At 39.9% G+C, this 22,462-nt stretch overlaps 2 protein-coding genes across 4 annotated transcripts in view; one reads left to right on the top strand and one right to left on the bottom strand.

Moving 5' to 3' along the window:
- TMA16 (translation machinery associated 16 homolog) overlaps positions 1 to 13,539 on the top strand; it is a 30,868-nt gene extending 17,329 nt beyond the window's left edge. Inside the window, exons 3-7 of the mRNA XM_027543681.1 lie at positions 5,029 to 5,066; positions 6,256 to 6,340; positions 7,404 to 7,552; positions 10,652 to 10,694; positions 12,378 to 13,539. Of these exons, the coding sequence (XP_027399482.1) occupies positions 5,029 to 5,066; positions 6,256 to 6,340; positions 7,404 to 7,552; positions 10,652 to 10,694; positions 12,378 to 12,558 (496 nt within the window). The 3' untranslated portion in view covers positions 12,559 to 13,539. The remainder of the gene's footprint in view (positions 1 to 5,028; positions 5,067 to 6,255; positions 6,341 to 7,403; positions 7,553 to 10,651; positions 10,695 to 12,377) is intronic.
- Positions 13,540 to 16,341: 2,802 nt separating this feature from the next.
- MARCH1 (membrane associated ring-CH-type finger 1) overlaps positions 16,342 to 22,462 on the bottom strand; it is a 1,103,404-nt gene continuing 1,097,283 nt past the window's right edge. For all 3 annotated transcript variants that reach the window (XM_027543679.1, XM_027543680.1, XM_027543678.1), the window contains one exon: positions 16,342 to 20,473. In XM_027543679.1, the coding sequence (XP_027399480.1) occupies positions 20,175 to 20,473 (299 nt within the window). In that variant the 3' untranslated portion in view covers positions 16,342 to 20,174. The remainder of the gene's footprint in view (positions 20,474 to 22,462) is intronic.

Here is a 22,462-nt window from a genome sequence, read left to right as displayed (position 1 = left end):
TTCTGTATTTTTTTGACATGATTTACTACTTACGTGATTTTGCTATCACCTATACCAGTATTTCACTAACTTTAGTGTACATGAGATACACCCCTAAAGTGTATTAAAACAGTTTTGAGGGCTGTACCACTAGAGGTTTCCTGATACAGGGCTTCCCTTATAGCTCAGTTGGTGAAGAATCTGCCTGCAATGCAGTTGACTCCAGTCAGGAAGATCCACTGGAGAAGGGATGGGCTACCCACTCCAGTGTTCTTGGGCTTCCCTTTTCAGAGGGAGTCAGAGGAAGAAGGGTGACCAGGATGGAAGACAGTGTTTGTACTGTCATTTTCAGATGACATCTGTGCACTGTTTTGGTTTTTAGAAGTGAGCCATTAGGTCCAGCCACCCTCAGGGAGGACAGGGGTGTGAATATCAAAACAGCAGGAATCTACACTGGGGACCCTCTTAGGTTTTACCACATCCTGCCTAACACAGATCCTTGATTTTATAAGGAAGAAAGATAGCCAGCAGCTGGAGGAGTCTTTGTACTACTTCCTAAGATTTATTTTTAGGGAGGTAGGGGAAGATTGGGGTGGATATATTGTTAGGGTGCAATGCCCTTGACCAGAGGTAGAGGGTACAGACACGAGCTGCTGGGTTCATCAGATGGACTCTGAATACCTGAAGATATTGAAGGCATGAACAGTGGTGTAGAGTAGGAAGGAGTCAGACACTATTTATCTTCAGCATTTGAATGCTCTGATTTAGGACTATATGAAATACCTCTTCTGTTCCTATTAAAGAAATTAGTGCAGTTTGAGGACTAGTGCATTTCAAGTGATGCTAAATTTATAGGCAGGAAATAGTTATTATTCTATATCATTTTGTATCATTTGTTTTATGAATTCTCAGCATAGCAACATGTTGGTACTGTATATTCTCAAATTTTGTCCCATAAAGTAGGTAGCAAAGAACTATAGATATCAAATGAAAATAATTTCACTTAACAAACATAATGGGTAAGAATCTAGGTAACAACTTGGAGAATTTAGTCTCAAATCTCTCTCTTTCATTCCAGCTTCAATCCCCTGTAGTTCAAGCCCTCAGTGTATTCATTCAGATCCATAGCAAACTTGACTTCTAACTAGACTCCTCCCTCTAGGCTTATTTGAAAGGAATGAATTCTTCTCAGAGTCATTCTCAGCTTTATTATGTAGTGTTCTGTACTTCTTTCTAAAAATCATCTTTGAGGTTTAAATAGCATTTGACAAAATAGACATAACTTAAGCGTACAGCATTTGAGTTTTGACAATACATGGTGTAACCCCGTGATCAGTATGCTGGAGTGTGTTTTCATCCTCCCCCAAATCTTCCCAGTTAGGTCTCAGCCCTCCTCCCCTAGCCTTGGGCACCTGTTGTTTTGTTTTTTAATAGATGATATCTATCTTTCCTAGCATTTCTTGTAAATGGAATCATACTGTATATAGTTTTTTGTGCCATTCTTTTTTTATTTAGCATGAAATTTATCCACGTTATTGAATATATTAGTTGTCTTCCATTGGGGAAGAAGCCAATACTTTGGCTATCTGATGGGAAGAGCCGACTCATTGGAAAAGACCCTGGTGCTGGGAAAGATTGAGGGCAAAAGAAGAAGTGGACGGCAGAGGATGAGGTGGTTGGATGGCATTACCGACTTGATGGACATGAATTTGAGCAAGCTCTGAAAGCTGGCTGAGGAAAGGGAAGCCTGGCATGCTCCTGTCCGTGAGGTTACAAAGTCAGACACGACTCGGTCACGAACAACAAGTTGTCTTTCTCTTTCATTACTGAGTAGTATTTCATTGTATGGATATGTAGGTTTTTATCCATTTACCTGTTGATAGTCATTTGGATCATTTATATTTTTTGGCTTTTCTCAGGGTCGGCAAGCTGAGTGACCATCCATCCATTTTTATAAAAGCAGTTTGTTTTACTGAAAGGCAGCTCTGTCTGTTCCTTTCATGTTGTGGCTGTGATGGCAGAAATGAGTAGTTATGACAGACCAGCCACATGGTCCTCAAAGCCTTACTTGTTACTGGTGAACGCTTAAGTGAACATGATCAACCCTGCTGCTGCATACAGATAAAATTGCCATAAACGTGTACAGGTATTTTCGTGGTCATAAACATTTTTCTTTCAGTTCTTAGAACTGGAATTGCTGGGCTATGTTGTAGACATGGGCTTCTCAGATGGTGCTAGTGGTAAAGAATCTGCCTGCCAGTGCAGGAGACATAAGAGACTCAAATTCGATCCCTGGGTCAGGAAGATCCCCTGGAGGAGGGCATGGCAACCCCTTCCATATTCTTGCCTAGAGAATCCCATGGACAGGGGAGCCTGGAGAACTGCAATCCATAGGGTCGCAAAGAGTCTGACGTGACTGAAGCAGCTTAGCAGGCACACACATGCACAGCAGATGTATGTTTAAGTAAATAAGAAATTGAGTTTTTAAAAAAACTTGTTGAAAAGAATAAAGTCATGAAGGAGGTGTAATGTTTAAGTATGTATAATAATAAAATTACCTTATCTGAAGTGGTAATGCCATTTTATTTTTTTCCACGATTGATGTATAAGAGTTGGGCTTCCCAGGTGGTGCTAATGGTAATCTGCCTGCCAGTGCCAGAGACACAAGAGTTGCTGGTTCAACCTCTGGGTCTGGAAGATCCTCTGGAGGAGGAAATGGCAACCCACTCCAGAATTCTTGGCTGGGAAATCCCATGGACAGAGAAGCTTGGCTGGCTACAGTCCATGGGGTTGCAAAGAGTTGGACATGACTGAAGGGACTTAGCCTCCGTTTCCTCTCAGACATGTATTATCATTTTTAAAACAGATTTGAGCCAATCTAGTGAGTGTACAGTAATGTGTCAGTGTGGTTTTAATTTGTATTTCTTTATGACTAATTATATATTTTTATGTGTTTATTGTTTGCTTTTATGTCTCTGATTTGATGAAAAATCTGTTAAAATTTTTACCTTTTGATTTTGAGTTGTTTGTCCACTGTTAAGTAGTAAGAACTATTTATATATTCTTAACGCAAGTCTTTTGTATGTTATTTGTATTGTGAATATTTTCTCCCATTCTGTGACTGAAATATTTTTGTTAAAAAGGCTTCATTTTATTTCTCTGATTTTCTAGTTGTTTAAAGTGGGAGGGTAAATCTGATATGCTTTACTAGTGCAGGGACAGTGAATTTTTTTTTCCTTCATTGCTGTATCCCTAGTTGATAGCATTAAGCATCGAAAAAAAAACTAGTGAAAGGTTATTGCTGAGCCATGAAAGACGCTGGGATTCTTGGCCTCCAGAGGAGAGGAATTCAACCTGGGGCCATTGACAAGGCTTGACCGCTCAGAGCTTTTGTGTATTAAAGTTTTATTAAAGTATAAAAGAGATAGAGAAAGCTTCTGACATACACATCAAAAGGGGGCAGAAAGGGTGCCCCCCCTACTAGTCTTTAGCAGTAAGTTATATACCTATTAGCAGGCAGCTAATTAATTAGAGGAAGGAAATGTCTCGGAACTCAGAGAGTGGCACCAGGCCCCTCACCTACAACATGCATTTTGAGATAACATTGACACAAGGTGCATCATCCCGGGCCATAAAACAATTGACATGAATCTTGGAAGAAAGGCAGGTTTCCAAGCAAATATGTACTCCCATTAACATAGCTTAAGAGAACGTTGGCGAGAGTAAAGCATACTGGTTTGTTAAGTAAAACATACTGGTTTGTCAAATCCCTTCTGAGTCTTAGTTGGAACCAACTTGAAGAAAGAGTCTAAGGTAAATACATAGTTCATTAACATAGCTTCGGAGAAGGCAAATGGCACCCCACTCCAGTATTCTTGCCTGGAGAATCCCATGGACGGAGGAGCCTGGTAGGCTACAGTCCATGGGGTTGCGAAGAGTCGGACACGACTGAGCGACTTCACTTTGACTTTTCACTTTCATGCATTGGAGAAGTAAATGGCAACCCACTCCAGTGTTCTTGCCTGGAGAATCCCAGGGACAGAGGAGCCTGTTGGGCTGCCGTCTATGGGGTTGCACGGAGTCAGACACAACTGACGCGACCTAGCAGCAGTAACATAGCTTAAGAATAACATTTCCATGAGAAAAACACATTGGTTAGCTCAAGGGCTGAGAAAAGTTCAGGTGGAACCAGATGTCATCATGGCAACACAGAATTTTAAAGGAAATCTCCTTTTAATTTTGTATAGAGGAGGAAAAAAAATCTGACAATTGTAGTTTGTTTCCTACTGACGTTTAAGAGAGAGAGAAAAAACTTCTGACGGTTGCAGCCTATTTACTCCATTTGGAGATCCTAGCCTTCTGGCATGTTACCCTCTCACTAGCGTCCCTCTTTTCTGAATGGAAAAGAGTTTTTTCTTTTCTTTTCTTGTCCTCCTGTGGGATCTTAGTTCTCTGACCAGGGAACAACCCATGCCCCCTGAGATGGAAGTTCAGACTGTTAACCACTGGACTGCCAGGGAAGTCTCTGAATGGATTAGAATTCAAAATAGCAACAGTAGGAGGCACATGATCATGTAGGCCATTTTTTTAGAGTAAATGAGTTCTTTTTCTTTGTTATAATTTGTATCAAATTTATGAAAAGTAAACATTTTGTTTTATTCCTGTTGAAGTTTAAAAGATGACAGTGATATATTTTGGTCTTGATGGCAGCACTGTTTTCTAGAAAGTCCTAGATACTCTTCTGTGCACAAGCATTATGTATATTACAGAATTCAGACAAGCTTTCCTTTGTGTTTTCAAAACCAGTTTGTTTTATAGGTATCCTTTAGTCACTGCAAAGCAGAAAAAAATTTCTAGTAACATTTTGTGATTTAAAAGAGAAGCATGGTGTCAGTGTTTCTTCTTTAAGAAAGTTAATTTCATATGCATAAAAGTTATCTTTGAAAGGTTCTTAAGGTTCTTTGGGTAGTTTTTCTTTTTGGGGTTTTTTTCAGATTTTTAAAACTTGTTTTGGAAGTTTTCTAACACACATGCACGTTTTCTCTCAAGATTGAAGAATGAAAAGGCATTGCGTCTCAACCTTATTGGTAAGTGGATTTACTTGTTTGAAGTTCTTCCCTTACCTATTTTCTCTTGACTCTGTTAGTGAAATACTATTTTTATCTCTACTAGATAAAAGTGATTTTGCCAGATTAAGTGAATTTTCTCTACCAGACTTGATTAAAATAAAGTCAGTCATTAAACTGTTAGAACAGTGTTAATATCTAGGTCAGTTTTCTAGAAGTTTTTAGTATCTACCTTTATCCATCCCTCTTTCTCTCCAGTTTAATTCTAGCTTCCTGACCATTAGAATTATGAAGGGTTTTGGGAACAGCAATTCATGCTTAATGATGTGAATATATCCTCAGTCTGTATCTCAGTGTCACAGTCTTTTTATGTGTGTGTGTGGGTGTGTGATCAGATTTATTATTGGTAAGGTTATCTGATAAGTCTGAGATTTCGTGAGTGGCTACTAGGCTTTGTAACTAAAATGAAAGATATTCAAACCATTAACTCTACTGCCTTATCAGGCAGCAGAATAGTATTTGTAAATGGTTTATCAGTAATCCTGGATAGGGCCATTTCTTGATTTGTAATACTGAGAAATCTTACTGAAAGTGGCACCCCTGTGGTCTGATTGACTCATAAGCATGAAGTCTGCTAGCTTTTTGATAATAGATGTCAGTCATTCTTTGTCATATACAGCAGATCTTGTATGCTTAGTGTATTTATTGACTTTGAGGCCCTGAACAGGTTACTTAACCTTTCTCTTCTAAATGGAGATAATAATAACCCTCATAGGATTGTAAAAGTCAAGACCTGTGCCTATACGTAGCGCCCACTGCTTAATGAAAGTTTAGCACACACCGTCCTCTTCATTAATCTAATCAAACTCTCTTTTTTTTATTTCAGACAAGTTCTATCCTTTGCTTTATAAATACTTGGAACTTCATGTTCTTTTAAAGTATTCTTTATTTTAAAAAATGTTTTTTATCCTTACTGGATAAGAAATATATACAGAAAAGCATCCTTCCTACCTTTGTCACTTCCCCAAATTAAAATGTGACAGTTCAGTTTCTGACAGGCTGGTTTAGTTAGCTTTGAGCCCACACAAAACTTTAACTTTGAAATAAATGTTGATACTGTTTTAAACACATTGATGTTGAAAATTATAATGAATACCTCTGCTTAAATAATGACTTATGTTTTAAACTGTTTTGGTACTTGTTGTTATAGGTGAAAAACTGCAGTGGTTTCAAAATCATCTTGATCCCAAAAAAGTAGGATATTCAAAAAGAGATGCTTGTGAATTAATTGAAAGGTAAACACTGGGCATGTTAATGAGCAAAGGGTCAGTAAGAGGAATTCCCCAACTTGGTTCTGCAGATTCAGAGTTCTGTTCTGGATTTATAGACAAGCAGATAGACTTTGTTATAAAGACTTTGGGTTGGTATACTAGCTTAGTCATTTTAGAAGGCTCATCACCTTTCTGAGCCTCAGAATGGCAGGTAACCCAGTTTCTTGACTTCCTTGAGAAATGACACCAAAACTCACATCTGCAGATGGAGGTTAGCAGATGGAGGTGAGGTAGTTTGAAGAGCGTCTAGGCAGAGAGAACAAGGTCTGAAAGGCCTGGGGATGGGAGCAGCCTATTTAGTGATCTGCCAGACATTTAATATCACTGAGATAATAGGTTCCGGGAGGGAATTGTGACAGTTTGAATAAACAACCAACACATAAAGGATCTCAAATATCAGTGTAAGAGTTTGGACTTTACCCAAGGACAGTGGGAGTCACAGGAGACTTTGAATAGCAAGTAGCTGCAATGCTCACATTTAAACTTTTGAGAGTGAGGAAAATGGATGAGGGGGCAGACTGTTAAGAGGCTGATGAAGCCGTCCAGGCAAGAGGTGGTGGCGGGAGCAATGTGGTAAAGAGAAATGGAAATGTCTAGAGAGTTTAAGGAGGTAAAAGTCTCAATCTTCAGTGAAAATTTAAATGTGGCATAAAGGGGAGAGAGAGGAGTCAGGGTGACCCAGTCTTCATCTGTGTGAATGGGGTGGGGGCCAGGGCAGAGGTGGAGCGGGTTCGGAAGGGACCAGGGGCAGGGCGGAGGGTGCGTTAAGGCGTCACCTGTCAGCCAGATGGAGACGCCCAGGATGTGTTGGAGCGTGAGGACCTGGAGTTGACACTGTAATGGCAGGCTTTCATTTGTTCACAGAAGATTTGAGAGTGGTTGAGTTACCAAGAGAAGGTCTGAGAACTTGAAGGAATCCAGAGGAATGTGAAAACTTGAGAAGGACAGGCAGTGGCTGGGGATTATGTTTTAAATGAAGTAATATAAGCCAAACAGATTTTGTAAGTCAGACCATGTTGTTTTTCAGGTATTTGAATCGATTCAGCAGCGAGCTGGAGCAGATTGAGTTGCGGAACAGCTTCAAGGACAGGCAGGGCCGGAGGCACTGCTCTCGGGAGGCGGCCATCAGGCAGACCCTGGAGCGGGAGCAGCGGCAGTACCAGGCCCACGGCCTCGGTGCGTTCCGTGCGGCTTCCTGCTGTCTTGTCTCTGTAACTTACCCTGTTTATTTAGTTCACTTTGATTTTCCTTTTCTTTCTTTTTGAATGTTTGGAATTTTTTAATTCATTCTTTTTTTCTCCTACTTTCTGAAAACTGTCAATTCTGACAGTGACATTTTTCTACTATGATAGTAATGTTTTCCTCTCCCTTCAGGCACGTGCTTAACCTGCTTTGGTCTAGGGTTATTACTTGCCTGTCTCCAGTCACATCAGGTTTCTTTAGAGTAGGTACTGTGTCCTCTTGCCTCTGTAATTTTTGTAGTAAAGAGCTATACTTGTTGCAGCCATTCTTGAGAAATTACAGAAATCAAATTTTCTTTCTTAGCACTGTAGCATTTCTTATAGTTGGTGAACACAAGTGTGTTGTTCGTTTAGCACCATTGTCTGAAGAAAAGTGCTTAGGAGGAGAGGAGAGGGCACTTGCAAGGGCTTGCAAAGCCCGCCAGCAGAGAACGACCCAAAGGCTGCACATGGCCTACAAGTAGTGTTTGATTGGCATATGAATTGTCAGTATAACAAGATCTGCTGATTTCACATGAAAAATGTAGATTTCTGGATGCCCATTAAACATATGGTCTGACAGCATTGTTTGCTAGAGCAGAACAGCAGCCATCGCTTTTAGACTCAGCATTCTGTGGTTCCAGACCTCCCTTCGTTCACGTTCCCTGCCTAGTCCCTGTAGGCACTCATGTGTGGATTTGCCTGGAGAGTACAGTAAATGAAATGTTTAATAGGAAAATTAGTTTTTTTTAGCTTTAATAATAACAGTAGGAGCCTGAAGGCATTATCCTGCGACTCCTTCTGTGTAGGTCCCAGCCCTGGCAATAGCGGTACTTGGTCCAGGAAAGCCTGGGCGGCCCCGCAAAGGCAATTCTCCCCTCAGGCCAAACCTCCCTGGTGGTTTCTCACTATGACTGCAGGGTGCACTTCAGCAACACACAGCAGGGAGTGTTGAAAAACACAAAATTTAGTGCTTGCAGGTCCTGGAGGGTACAGGACATGCCTGAGGGGCTCACAGTGAGGGCTCCAGTAGAGAAAGAGGAGGAAAGCAGGGACCGGGGGTCCTGCCATTGTAAGTGTCTTAGGTTGAATGCCCCGGGCTTCAGGGGCTCCCTCTTCATGAAGATGCCAGAAAGGAGAGTGGGTTCGCTCAAGTGACCAGTCCCCTGAGGTGTTCTGACTGGGTGGGGCAGCCTGGTTTCTGACCTAGTTGTTCTCTGCAGCTGTGTCAGAAGCTGGCAGTAGGTTCATTGAGTTGGATGTCTTTGCAGTCAGAAGGTTAACTTCAGGCACTTATACCTTCAGTAACACTAGGAACCCTGAGTAGATAAGAAATGTTTTTTTACTGGAAAAACAACAACAGAATAGCTCTAAAACAGGTTAGATCTCTACTTAGACCCTTGCAGCTTACTAAATGACAGCACAAGTTACTTCCTACCTACTCCCCAGCCTTGTTACTTTGCATTTAAAAATAGAGATGGATTGCACACCTCCCCTTCCCAGGTTGTTTAAAAGCCAAACAAGACTGCATGTAACGTGTAGGGATTGAGGGAGAGCTTCAGCCAGTCCTGTGTCCTTTTCACTTAAATTTGTCTGTGCTTATAGTCTCTGTTTCTTCATCTTCCATTTTCTCTGGAACCCCTTAAGTTAGGCTTTTGTAGCCACCACCCACCCCAGTGTTCTTGCCTGGAGAATCCCAGGGACGTGGGAGCCTGGTGGACTGCCATCTATGGGATCGCACAGAGTTGGACACGACTGACGTGACTTAGCAGCCACCACTCAAAGTCCTCGTTGCTGATGAACAGTTTAAGTTGTTAAGACAGATGGTAGCTCTGCTGGGTACCAACTCTCATAGTCAACTTCTGTGCAGCCTTTGATACAGATGATCCCTTCATTTTTTGGTCACATTTTATATTTGAGGTAGTAGCCCCTGTCCTTCCCCAGTTTTCCTCCCAGTTCACTGGCCATAATGTCAGTTTCCTAAGTTGAATCCTTCTCATAGCCTCATGAACTAAATAATTGGCCCAGATATTTGTCCTTGGGCCTCTTGTCTTTCCAGTTTATACCAGGTCCTGCATTTATCTCATTTAATCCTGTGCTTTTAAATACCATCTAAATGTCATAACTTCCAAATTTATGTTGTCAATCCTAACTTGTCCCTAGAACTCCAGACTTGCATTATCAAACTTGAGTTTCTTAAAATCTCTTCTTGAATGTCTTCTAGACAGCTCCAATTTGGCATATCCCAAAACAAAGTCCAGCTTTTCTCCTAAAACTGGCTACTCTTGTAAGATCCATATTTCATTCAGTGACATCACCACTTGCCCATCATTCTGCAGACATTTCACATCCCACATCCAGCTCATCAGCCAGATACACTTGGAGTCTGATGACTTGCACTGTTGCTCTGCTCTCCTGTAGCTCGAGCCACCCATCTCTCAGCTCTGCCCTTGTCATGCCCTCCCAGGTGGCTCTGTGCTCAGTCTCTTCGACCTGTAGCCGCCAGGTTGAGTAGCAGTAACTGACAGCACATCCCAGGTCAGACATCCTCCTAGGGGTGGAGCCAGTGCTAAATCTCAGACCTGTGCTTCTGGTTGTGCCTCAGCCCAGGGAATGTGGTGACACAAGTCTACAAGAGTCTAGAAACATGGGCAAAATTGTCAGAGATGCTGTCAGTAAGATTCAGTGAAGACCACATACTAACATCTCTCTGTCTTGCCCCTGTTTGGTATACCCATTCCTCACTCACATTCGTATTTTCTGAAGCTGTTGTAAAGGTCAAACGTTTTTATTGTAATTTGTTTCATTTTATACATTCTATTTTAGAATACATTATTTAATAGTGTCTTTTCTTTTTTAATCACCTTCTTAAACTAAGTCCTTTATACTTCTGAAACTTCTTTTCATTGTAGCTTTGTAATCATGCTTTGAAAGTTTATTTTGCTTTGGGCATTCTTCTGTCAGTTATTTCTTTTTCTTCCTGAGATAATAAAGGAAGGAACTATAAATACTGTAATAAGAAGACTTTACCTAATAAATATATTTTCTTTTCCAGAGATTCCAGACATTTTAAATGCAGATAATCTGAAAACGTTTCGGTGAGTTTGTTGCATTTTTTTCTTTGTTAAAGCTGCATGTAAAGTACTTGATAGATAACCTTTCTTCCCTTCTGAGTATTCAGGGATTCTTTTTCACCTCTCTTTCATCAGATAAGTAAGAATTTTCCTAAGTTGCATTTGCTAGAAATGCCTGAAATGATAGTGACCTAGTGCTTTTGTTTTTCAAAATACTTCAAAATTCTTCAATATAGTATTTAAAAGAACATGATGTCACTGTTCCTCTCTGTTATTTAAAAAAAAAAAAACAAACAAACAGTCAGCAGCAGACTTGATGGCTCAGAAACCCATTCCCAGACTGTTTGCAGCACTTCCTTCTGGAAAAGTTGGTTGGTGGGAAGGGAATCATGAAGAACCAGGTGACCAGTGATCTCTCTAATAACTCTGTGACCAGAGAGACCAGTGAGTAGGATTTCCAGTTTTTAGTTTTCAAACATAAATTATTTTTCTTTAGAAAATAATTTTTATTAATCACTTTGGCCTTAGGTAGGTCATGTTGTTCAGCCTGAAATTTTAATTGAAATTAGATAAATTAAGTCCATGTTATTTGAAACCCTTAAGCTTATTTTATATTATTATACTTCTGAATTTATAGAAAATATTTAATATTCATAAAACCTCAGCTCATAAAATTTACCAGTCGTATTTAAGAAGTGGTTCACTTTTTTAACTCATGTACGTGTAGTTATAAGTACATGGAGCGTAAGATTTTTTTTAGATGTTAATTTTTTTGCCTGTAATATTAAGTAGTCAGATATATAAGTATTCTCTTTATTCATTAAAACGGTAGATTCTGTCTCCTCCAAAGGAAGCCAAAAATGAGAAGAAATTAGCATAGACTGTTAGTATTTTTATCTAGCTTGAGTTCAGTTCTCAAAACAGTCTTCATTTTGCTCCCAAAGTAGCTGAACATAGGATTGTCACAGAAATGCTGAGGTTGAGAAACTGGAAGTTTTCTGTTATAAGAATTGTTTGGTTGCTGAAACTTAATTGTGACTTACCATTGTGTGTGAAGAGAAAAACCTTTTCTGACTGTGCATTTTGGAGATTTTCCAGTATGGTATATATAGTTCCTGCTTTTGAGATTTCTTGATACTGTATGTCCTGACAGAGGGAAGTGTTGAGGTTAGGGATCATAAAAGAAAGGAACAGCCTCCTTGTAACTTCTACCTAATGTTTTCCTGCATTGTTTTGAAAGTCTTGAATATGTGAAATTCCCTGGGCAGTTAACTGCTATTATAGATTAATGGGGCTTCCCTGGTGGTTCAGATGGTAAAGAATCTGCTTGTAGTGCTGGAGACCTGGGTTCGATCCATGAGTCAGGAAGATCCCCTGGAGAAGGAAATGGCTACCCACTCCAGTATTCTGGGCTAGGAAATCCCATGGACAGAGGAACTTGGCCGGCTACAGTCCATGGGGTCGCAAAGTGTCAGACGTGAGTGAGCAACTATAGCATACTATAGATTAATGAGAAAGTGCAGTAAGTATGGAACATGCAAACCTCAGTTTTGGGGACATTTTTTTTTTTTTCCCTGATGGATTTATATTGTTTCCGTCTAGTACATTGGAGTCTGCTGTAAATTTATAAACTTTTTTTTTGCATAGTTTTGAATATTGACTTCATTCCCCACTTCACCAACTCTCTGCATTCTCTCTTTTGTCTAGGGAATGGGATTTTGATCTGAAGAAATTGCCAAACATTAAAATGAGAAAAGTCTGTGCTAGTGATGCAGTGCCCAAGAAGTGTAAGAAGAAAGCTGTGACAACTATAGATGGAGATTTAGGGGAATTGGGACTGAAAGATGAGTCCAGTGACACAGATGAGGAAATGACTGCGGTGGCTTAAGTGTCTTTGCTTGAGTTGAAAATAAATAATTTGATAACTTGAAGTTATACTTGAATTGATTATGGTAAATAGTTGTCTCAACACATGAATTTCCTGTTTTATCTTACTCTTATATTTTCAGTTTCAAAAACAGTGTGGCAATTTTTCTTAAAAATGAATGTTGCTTTTCATTTACTTTAAGTTATTAGCATAGATAGAAGTACTCTGCAGAATCCATTTAATTTGAATTTCTAGGTCTGGGAGACCAATATGAATGAGGACCCAAATGTTACAATTTTTTTTTATAACATGTTTACTTAGAATCACCTAATATCACATTTTGGGGCATAGGCAGTAGCTATTTTGCTAGAAGGTTAATGTGGGTACTTCTTGAGTAAGCAGTGATGACAGCAAAACTGCCTTTTAGCAGTGTTTTTCACTGTTCTTCCTCTTACACATCAAACCTGTTTTCTTTCCTTATAAAATAGGGAAAATGTGATACAGAATTTATATACACTTATGGATTGTACATTGCTGTTATTTATTATCTTTGACCCAGAGTTAGGTAAATGGTTAAAGAAGAGCCACCAACTTGTTATGTGGATCTCCTGTTATCTAGATAAAGGGGATAAATGATTTCAGGTTGGCTAATTTTGTTTGTATATTATTTTTTACTTTCTCATTGTGAAAAGTATTAGGTTTTATTTGTGGAAACAGAACTAAAGATTAGAGAACTAGTTATTTCAGTTGTCTTATTTCTTCTTCTGAGAGAGGTTAAATTGAGATGTAACTCAGTGTTTCCAGCATCATGGAAAACATGACTGTGGTAGAATGTTCTTAACAGAACTTGTTAAATGCAAGTTTCTTCTGGCCTGTTTTCTGAAGAGTGCAGTGAAAGTGCATTTTCAAGGGAAAAAAATTCTGTATGAGGTAACCAGGTATCAACTGTCTTGTTAACAGCTTTTTTACTTCAGAAGGTTAAAAATAAAACTTATAATTTTACATAAGGTTCTTATTATTTAATGTTTGGTGATTTAACTAATGCTGACTTGCTTTGGCTTTAAGTAATCCATGCAGAAGTATGGTTTTATGGTTATATAGTAAGCTCTTATGGAGAAGGCAATGGCACCTCACTCCAGTACTCTTGCCTGGGAAATCCCATGGATGGAGGAGCCTGGTGGGCTGCAGTCCATGCAGTCGCTAAAAGTCGGACATGACTGAGCAACTTCACTTTGACTTTTTACTTTCACGCATTGTAGAAGGAAATGGCAACCCACTCCAGTGTTCTTGCCTGGAGAATCCCAGGGACGGGGGAGCCTGGTGGGCTGCTGTCTATGGGGTCACATAGAGTCAGACACAACTGAAGCGACTTAGCAGCAGCAGCAGTAAGTTCTTATCTCTTTGGTCATTGGAAAATTTCCTTCTTGGGGGAAGGGAGTTCATTTTTTGTTTCAAAACGACTACAAAAACTGAGTCATAAATTACAGTAAAGAGAATAAAAACTACTTTATCCAGTCTGGTATTTAAAAAGCATTACTGTTGATGCTTATAAAGAAATACTGTCTTATTTCACAAGAATAACTTGTGAAAATGGCAGAACATTCTCCTCCAACATTTATTTCTAGTTTTCCTATGCTATCAAAGCAGAAAATATAACAGGCTGTACTGCTTGGAACCAGAACAGATAAGTGCTTGTTGAGTGAATTTATGACCATAATTGTTATGTCACTCCTGGCTAGACCTTAGTAACCTAAGAGATCATGTGTCCTTAGAGTAATGCTCCTAAATGGTCCCCTGAACCATTGTCTGTGGAACATGTTCTTTCTTTCTTCAGTGATGCTTGTCCCGTCCCCTTTTCTGTCAGTGTTAAACCTTTGAGAGAAAGCTTCTCTAGTCCACGGACATGGAACCGAGGAAAAGTAACACTTTGTTGGCACTTCTTCGTAAACTTGGGGTGGACAGATAATAAATGGCAGATAGTAAATATTTTAGATATTGCAGGCCAAATGTAGTGTCTGTTGCATATACTTATGTATGTATGTCATGGCTGTACCCAGATAGGCCACAGGCTAGGTTTGGCCTGCTTGCCAGAGTTGGCCAATCCCTGGTCTAAATCAGCAAGCTGAACTGCACGGACTTGGGCTTATGATACATTTCTAAACTCAGCTACTAACTGCTGTCTGTAGCTGCTATTCCTAATACATGGCTGCTTCCTTGCCTTGCAGACATTGGTCTCTCTCTGGGACTCTGTTCACCTTAAATAGCGTTTTCTACTCTTGTAGTCCTTATGCTTCAGGACAGAAGATTAAATGGGTGTCCTCTTTGGCATGTTTTTTTGATAGGGTGTGATTTTATTCTTGATCCCAAAATAATTTTAGGTTCACATTAAAATCAAGAGGAAAGTAAGAGATTTCCCATGTACTCCCTAGCCCCACATGCATAGCCTCTGCCTTACCAACATCCACCACCAGATGGTACACGTGTTATAACTAATGAACCTACATTGACATCCAGCATGTTTGGAATGAAATCCACATTCTGCACCATGGCCAGACTAAACAACCACCATGGCTAGAGAGGCCTGAGGTGCTCTGATTGCCGCCGTCCTCTCCACATGCCCTGGGCTGGCCTCGTTTCAGACGCACTGTCTGCCTGTCCTCCCCTAGGGTGGCCAAGCCATGTCCCAGGTGGGGACAGCTTGGTGCTGGCCCCCTGATGACCGTGTGTGTCCTCTGAGGCCAGGCTGGCTCATGGCGTTCCTGAGCCTCAGAAGAGTGCTATGTGGTCTTCTTGAACAGGAGGGCGTGGGGTACTGTGCGGAGCTCCCACAGGGCACTACATGTTTGCCCCCTTATTTTCCACTGTGAGACTCCCTTCTCAGTCCGCTGTGGCTGCAGGCTGTGAAACGGCTTTGCTGCACCATGGTCCTGGCTTCTCGGCAACAGGGTGCCCCCGCCTTATGCAGTGTTACTGCATCATGTGCCCCTTTTCTTCCTGTGCCTTCCCTTTGGGGCAAGACTCCCGAGGAGCTGGCACCTCTGTTCATCTTTCCTTGGGTACTTCTGTAAGGGGTGAACTGTCTTAAACTCTAGCACAGACTTGTTTCCCCCCTGGCTGGATCTTGCTGCCGTGTCTTGTTCAGGACTCTGCTTCCTGCCCTGCCATTTCCCTGGGTTAAGGAGCCTACCCCATCCTTGCTGCCCTTGGTATCTCTGTCACAGCTCCCGGTTTAGGTCACTAGCTAAACACACAGTGACAATGATTTATGATCTAGGTTTGTTTGTTGTAATTTGGGAGGCTGAGAAGACAAATGCACATGTTCAGTTTGGACAGAAGAATGAACGCATCCAATTAGACCCTGAATTCAGGCTTAAAAGTTGGAGCTTCAGGGGGGATGTTTTCTTCACTGATCACTAACCCTCTTAGGTTTGAATTAGAGTCCCTCTTTTAGTTTTTATTACCTCTGGGTAGGAAAATACTGTTACATTCTTTTGTATATCCAAGCCTTATTCATCAGAGAATCTTTTTCTGGATTACATTCTGATTTTTCTTAATTTTTTTTTCTTTAAAACAGTTTGAAAGTCTGTGTAGATTATTTTCATTGGTTTTCTCTTATTAATGCACCTATTTAATCCTTTCTAAAATGCCATATGTTAACCTATGTTGGCCTTAAAATTATGTTCAGACGCTGCTTAAAAACCCAGACCATTGCAGAATCTTAAGAACTCAAGGCTGTTTGAATGTTACAGATACAGATCTGAAGAAATTCAGGTAAGTTAGGCAAAAAATAAATCACAACAAAAGTTTGGGTCACTTATTTAATATACAAAGTCTTTTTTCACAGGGAATTATTTGTTTTCCTTAATTTGTCTTAGTACGCATATTTCACAAAACAGTAAATTGTTAATGCAAGAGAATTAGGAAAAACCAAAAAAAGTACAAATGCTCAGTCCCCAAAATTGCACACAGTTAATGTTTTTCATTTGTTTTAATGCAGTTTCAAATGGGCTTTCTTCAGATGTGGAGGAAACACTGCAGCCCAAAAGAACAGTACTTCCTCTCAACTGTATTGATATGTAAAATAGCACCTTTGGGCTGACATGAAAGGAAATTGGTTTCCGTCTTTCTTAATTAAAATGTAAGTCCTGCACAATGATATGACAACTACAATAATGACAATGTTAAGTTTGAAGAGCTCTACTTTGTTCCAAAATATTAATTGGCATGAAAGGAAAGGTGAACTGTGTCAGGCAAATGAAACACTGCCCCACCTCACCTCCATGACAATTAGAATATGTTAGTGATGCCATTGCTCTAATAGTCTAGTTTTCCAGTCAAAATATATAGATGGTTCAGGGACCTTTTGCAAAACAGATTAACTATGCAGCTGTCTCTCTGGGACTGTAATCCCATGAACAGCAGCTCAGGATGAGATATAATCCTGCAGCATTTAGAAGACTCCTTTACTGTGTACACCTGTCTTCCTTCAGTTTCTCCATTGTTTTATATCCCAAATTGATGGGAACATTTTTGTTTCATTTGTACTTAAGCTTAATTTCCTTTTGGGCTTCACTTTTTAAAAAAAAAAATATGGATTGCATTTCTTTACAACTTAATACTTGAGCTTATACAATAAAAGTGACAGATCTTTAAAAAAAAATTAACAGTATAAATGGCAATGGTAATACCACAGTCATGATTATAAAAAGCCAAGGTTTTAGTAGAACTATCAATTTATTCTTCAATTTAAGTCCTTTGTTTCAATTCCATTTTATTTCTTACATAAGCAGGTAAACATGCTTCAAAAAACTGAAGAGCATTCCAGAGAGCAGTTTTTCTTTTTGAAGGGTATATCCAGTCCACAGAAGTATTTTCACAAAGCCACACCCAGTCACTGAAAGGTCAGAGACCATCGCCACACAGTATGAAAGAACACAGTCAACACTAGGTTTTAAATACACAGTTATTTCAGTTGTTTGAACCTTCAGCAGCCATTATGAGAAAACTCTTTAAGAATTTAAATTCGAGAGTTCAGGGTTTATAAAAGAATAGCAGAATAATGCTGACTTTTATCCTGTTAGAGAGCTCTATATTTTGTCATTTCAAGAAAGTCAAAGCCTATTCAAGTTAATTTTGAGAATGTACATGTGGTTTTAAAACGCCGTGTCCTCTTTTACCATTAATACAGTAATGCTTATCTTTATTTTTCATTCTAGTGTTCAGTGTGCCCCTAAATAAACCAGGCCTCATGTGAGCCAATCATCTTCCACTGTGCTATGAGCCATACACTTACCTATCTTTCTAAAGTTTGGACAGAATTTAAATGATATTTTTGGTGTAAATAATCCTTTCCCTTACAGAGCAGAGGACAGAGAGCTCAACAGTTCTTTGTTTGCTGGTGATGACTTTGTTCCCTCAGGAACTTGTGAAACTGTTGCCGTTGCTAAACCTCAGTAGACATGGATTAGTAAACTGTTTAGGAAAGTTAGCAGAAGAAATGAATCACGTTTAGTCCCTTGGGTGAAGTGCCATGGTTAAGTCACCCAAAGCTTCATTATCCATGAATGTATATGTCTTAAACCTTGAAGATGGAAATTAACAAGTTAATACAAAGTCCAGTTTAAGCTTCATATATTTTTAATTACACCACTATGTTTTTATTTGTGCAGAAGTTTTAGTTTAGTTGCCAGTTTAGTTGCCTCAAGTTTTCTGTTTTTTTCCTGTGCCTTCATTCAACAAGTTTTAAGAAAAATGAGCTTTAAAAAACCTCTTGTTTGCTGCCCGACTGACACTTTGACGTTTTTCTCTTGTATATACAGGAACACACACACACCACATGCACACACAAAGTTGACGCTGTTGACCTTTGCTGTATTTCTAAGAACTGGTACTATTTGGACTCAGTGTCAGCCACTATTAATATAATATCATCCTTCTCGTCAGTAAAAGTTTATTTCTCTTTCCTTTTTCCTACGGTAACCTGTGAGGAAGAAGCACACTGACAGTTACAAAGTACATCAATGTGATACCCAGATTTGTGCAATGCGAAACCCATGCTTTGGTTCTATGCCATCATGGTTGCCTTTTCACAATAATAACAACAGCTAGCAAAGATAAATCACCTTGTTTCATGTAAGACATCTCTCTTTGACAGACCACTATATTTATAATCATTAATCTAGCTCACTGCAGTATTCACGCTTCAGGTTTACATGAATATGCAAAGAATATAATAATCAACTCATCTGTCAAACCTAAACAACTCAATTTATTACTTATCACAGAATGTTGAATGTTTTTGCTTCCCAGTTGAGCAAGGGAAATACTGTCAGCTCTTTAAAATACAGGTTAAATGCTTGGTCATAACTACTCATCTGTCAAGTTGACACCTTATGTGGATTTAAGAAAGTACATTTGACTTAAATTTTTATTTCCCCTATTATAAGTGCTTCATAGTAGCAAATAAGTTAATTTCAAAACTTTGTCATGGGTAGATTGCTTTATAGTTTTTTTACCCTTTAAAAAATAATAACTTTATCTAACCCTTAGTAAGATACTTCGTTTGATTAGTGCTTTGTAAAGTAACATTTGTGATACTTTGAATAAAAGAATGAGGTGCTGTTTTGAAAGATTCAACTTTTAAAACAGGCTTTGTCTCTAATTTTAGGGCTGCTCTGTCCAATACAGTGGATTTGAATTGAGATTCCCTGTAAGGATGAAATGCATACTGGATTTGGAAGCCTTGGTTCATAAAAGGAGATGTAAATAACTAAACAATTTTTTATAATGATGACATTGAAGTGATAACTTGGGTATATAATGCTAAATAAAACATTATCGAAATTCACCTATGTATTTTTGCTTTTTATAATGGTGCTACTAGAAGATTTTAAATTTACGTATGTAGCCAGCCTTTGTGGCTCACATTACATTTCTGTTGGACAGTGCTGTTTCAGAGGGTCCAAGTGGAGTATACAACGCTTCTGGGTATTTAACAGAGCTAATTAAATCCCAAAATATTTTGAAAATCTACTCTTCATGATTTAAACATAATTTCAAGTATTAATATCTTCAAATGTGTCTTGCATCTATTTTAAAAACATACACCTGTCAAAACAAACTGTACTCCACTACAGCCATAAAAACCTGTTAGCCGTCAAAGTATGAATATCAAAATATGCATCTTCCAAGTTTGTGTCTGATGTGCCTTAGGGATAATGCAGACAATTTCAAGCTTAAACCCAGATACGTTTGTCATTTCCAGATGAGAGAGTTAGCATCATGAGGCCCTAGAAGAAACGCACATTCAACTCAAGTCCTTATTCTGGAACTTGCCCTGCTACTGTGAAGACTCATGGGTCTGTCCACTCAGGCTTTCCGCATTGCCTAAAAGCATCCCTTGCGCCAGTGGTTAATTGTCCCAGAAATCATTTTCCAGCTAACTTCCACATTTCCTCTTTACACTTGAGACTGTTTCATGGGATCCTGGTCATTTGGTGTTTTCTTCTTTCCTTTTGAGCAAAGTAAGAACAAATGGGTCAGAAAGCGGAGAGAAGATAGAGGGTGACTACTCAGGATCGCTTCTGTCGTCTGTAGTGACAGGCTGGACTCTGGGTGGCAGGCCTCCGCTGGCCCCGTCACACGGGTATGAGCTCGGTGGGGCCGGCCTCCGCGGGTTGCCGTGCGGTGGGCCCTGTCTGCAACGCGGGCACCGCCCCAGCGTCCTTGGTGTCCATGCTCACGGTGCAAGAGCGGTTCTTCTCCGCCCTCTTGGCTGTGTCCGGGCAGTTCTGCACGAAGATCACGCGGTTGTAGGCCTTCAGCCTGCGCCACAGCTGCACGTAGACCTTGCACTGTACATACATGAAGACCAGACCTCCTGTGAAGCCGATGGCCACCACAACCAGCTTTGTCCAAAATGGCCATTCGAGGACACCTTTCAAAGAAAAGAGAATGTTATCACTGAGTCATTATTGATAGATTTGATTATTTTTCCCCCTATGGTTCCTTCAAAGGACCATGCTGTTGTTTAGTTGCTAAGTTGTGTCCGAATCTTTTTGTGACCCCATGGACTATATAGTCCACCAGGCTGTCCTATGCATGGGATTTCCCAGGCAGTACTAGAGTTGGCAGCCATTTCCTTCTCCAGGGGATCTTCCCAACCCAGGGATCGAACCCATGTCTCCTACATTGCAGGTGGATTCTTTACCACTGAGCCACCGGGAAGCCCTTAAAGGATTATGCCCACTTGTTAACATAAATCAGAAATATATTGTTAACAACTAGTAATAATAACAAAAACTACTTAATTGCTTTAAGTATTCTCAAAGTATTGCTAAAATTGCACATGACTTCTCTCACCTACCACTAATGTCTCATTCCTCTTACCATCAAGAACCTACTGTGATCATCAGATACTACACTGGATTTTGATACTTGACTTCAGCACTTATTGTTTACAGTGAAATCTTTAAGGAAGGATAGTGTACATACTGAGTGAAAGAATCAGACTTAATGCTCTTAAGGTAACAGAAGCTGTGTGTGGGATTGTACCTACAGGCCCCCGCCCCCACCTGCATTACCTTTAAAATTAAAAAAAAAAAAAAAAAAAGCGAGAGACACAGAAGCTGCTACATCTCACCAGAAAGAAGAAATTCCTGGGTACAGACATGCATAAGATTTAGGGTTTCAGTCATTTGTTTTATACATCTTATATTTTGTAACTGAGAACCATCTCTTTCTTAGGCATCAATGTTTTATCTTAATTTCCATCATCATAACTAGAAATGAACTTTCTTTCACAAAGAGTTTGCTGTAACAGTATTTAGGCCATGCATGATTATAAGTGTGTAATAAATGATGGTCAGGAGACCACATCTTGCCAACATTAGAATGGTGTGGAGGATATATCTGCCTTCAGTCGTGTGAGAGGCTGTCAAATAGAAGGGTGGTTGGAAACCACAGTCTAGGGGATCAGACTTCATTTACCTGTAACAGTGAGTAGAGTTACAGGAAGCATCCTGCATATAATAATTACATATACTTTCAAAACGGACACTGTGCCTTGTTTGCCTCACACTGACGGGTTTGCCTTGTTCTTCACTCATGTCTGTGCCAGGAGAACAGACTTGAGTCAGTGAATCTGGGCACCAGCATCTCCCGGCTGGGCAGGGGAGGGTGTGATTGTGTTCCCTGGGCCACTGGGCAGTGTCTAGAGAGGATTGTTCCACCTGGTAACACTTGAGCAGGTGAAAGGTTGTTGAATCATGCGAATACACCGGGATTCTTGGCCCCCGGAGGAGAAGAATTCAATCTGGGGCCAGAGACGAGGCTTGATCGCTCAGAGCTTTTGTGTAATAAAGTTTTATTAAAGTATAAAGGAGATAGAGAAAGCTTCTGACATAGGCATCAGAAGGGGGCAGAAAGAGTACCCGCTTGCTAGTGTTAACAATGAAGTTATATAATCCAAAGAATATCTGGAGGTTGTAAAGACCTCATCAGACCTACTCCCATAATTTACATTTTAAGATAACAATGTCCTCAGGCAAGATACGTCCTTGTAAAGACCAGGTCTACTCCCATAATTAACATTTTAAGATAACAGAAGGTTGAATCCAAAGACTGTCCTTAGGCAGGATACATTATTGTTATATAATCCTAAGGAATGTGGAGAAAGAAAAAAAGTTTGTCCTTTCTTCCTCGTTGAGAATTCCAGACCGCTCTCTCCTTGGGGACCCCTAGACTCCTTATCAACCTGCCTAGGAAACGACTCTCTCACAGGTGCTGCTGACTTAGTAAGTCGAGGTCTGTAATGCTGCTCTGTCAACAGCCTGCAATGTGTAGCACAGCAAGTAGTTTACCTAGTCCCAAATGTCAGTGCTGCTGAGGCTGAGAAGCCCTGTTGCAGAAGATGATCACTTACACT

This window comes from Bos indicus x Bos taurus, chromosome 6 (genome assembly GCF_003369695.1).
Source record: "Bos indicus x Bos taurus breed Angus x Brahman F1 hybrid chromosome 6, Bos_hybrid_MaternalHap_v2.0, whole genome shotgun sequence".
Classification (NCBI taxonomy): Eukaryota; Metazoa; Chordata; class Mammalia; order Artiodactyla; family Bovidae; genus Bos; species Bos indicus x Bos taurus.
This window is presented reverse-complemented; position numbering and strand designations above follow the sequence as displayed.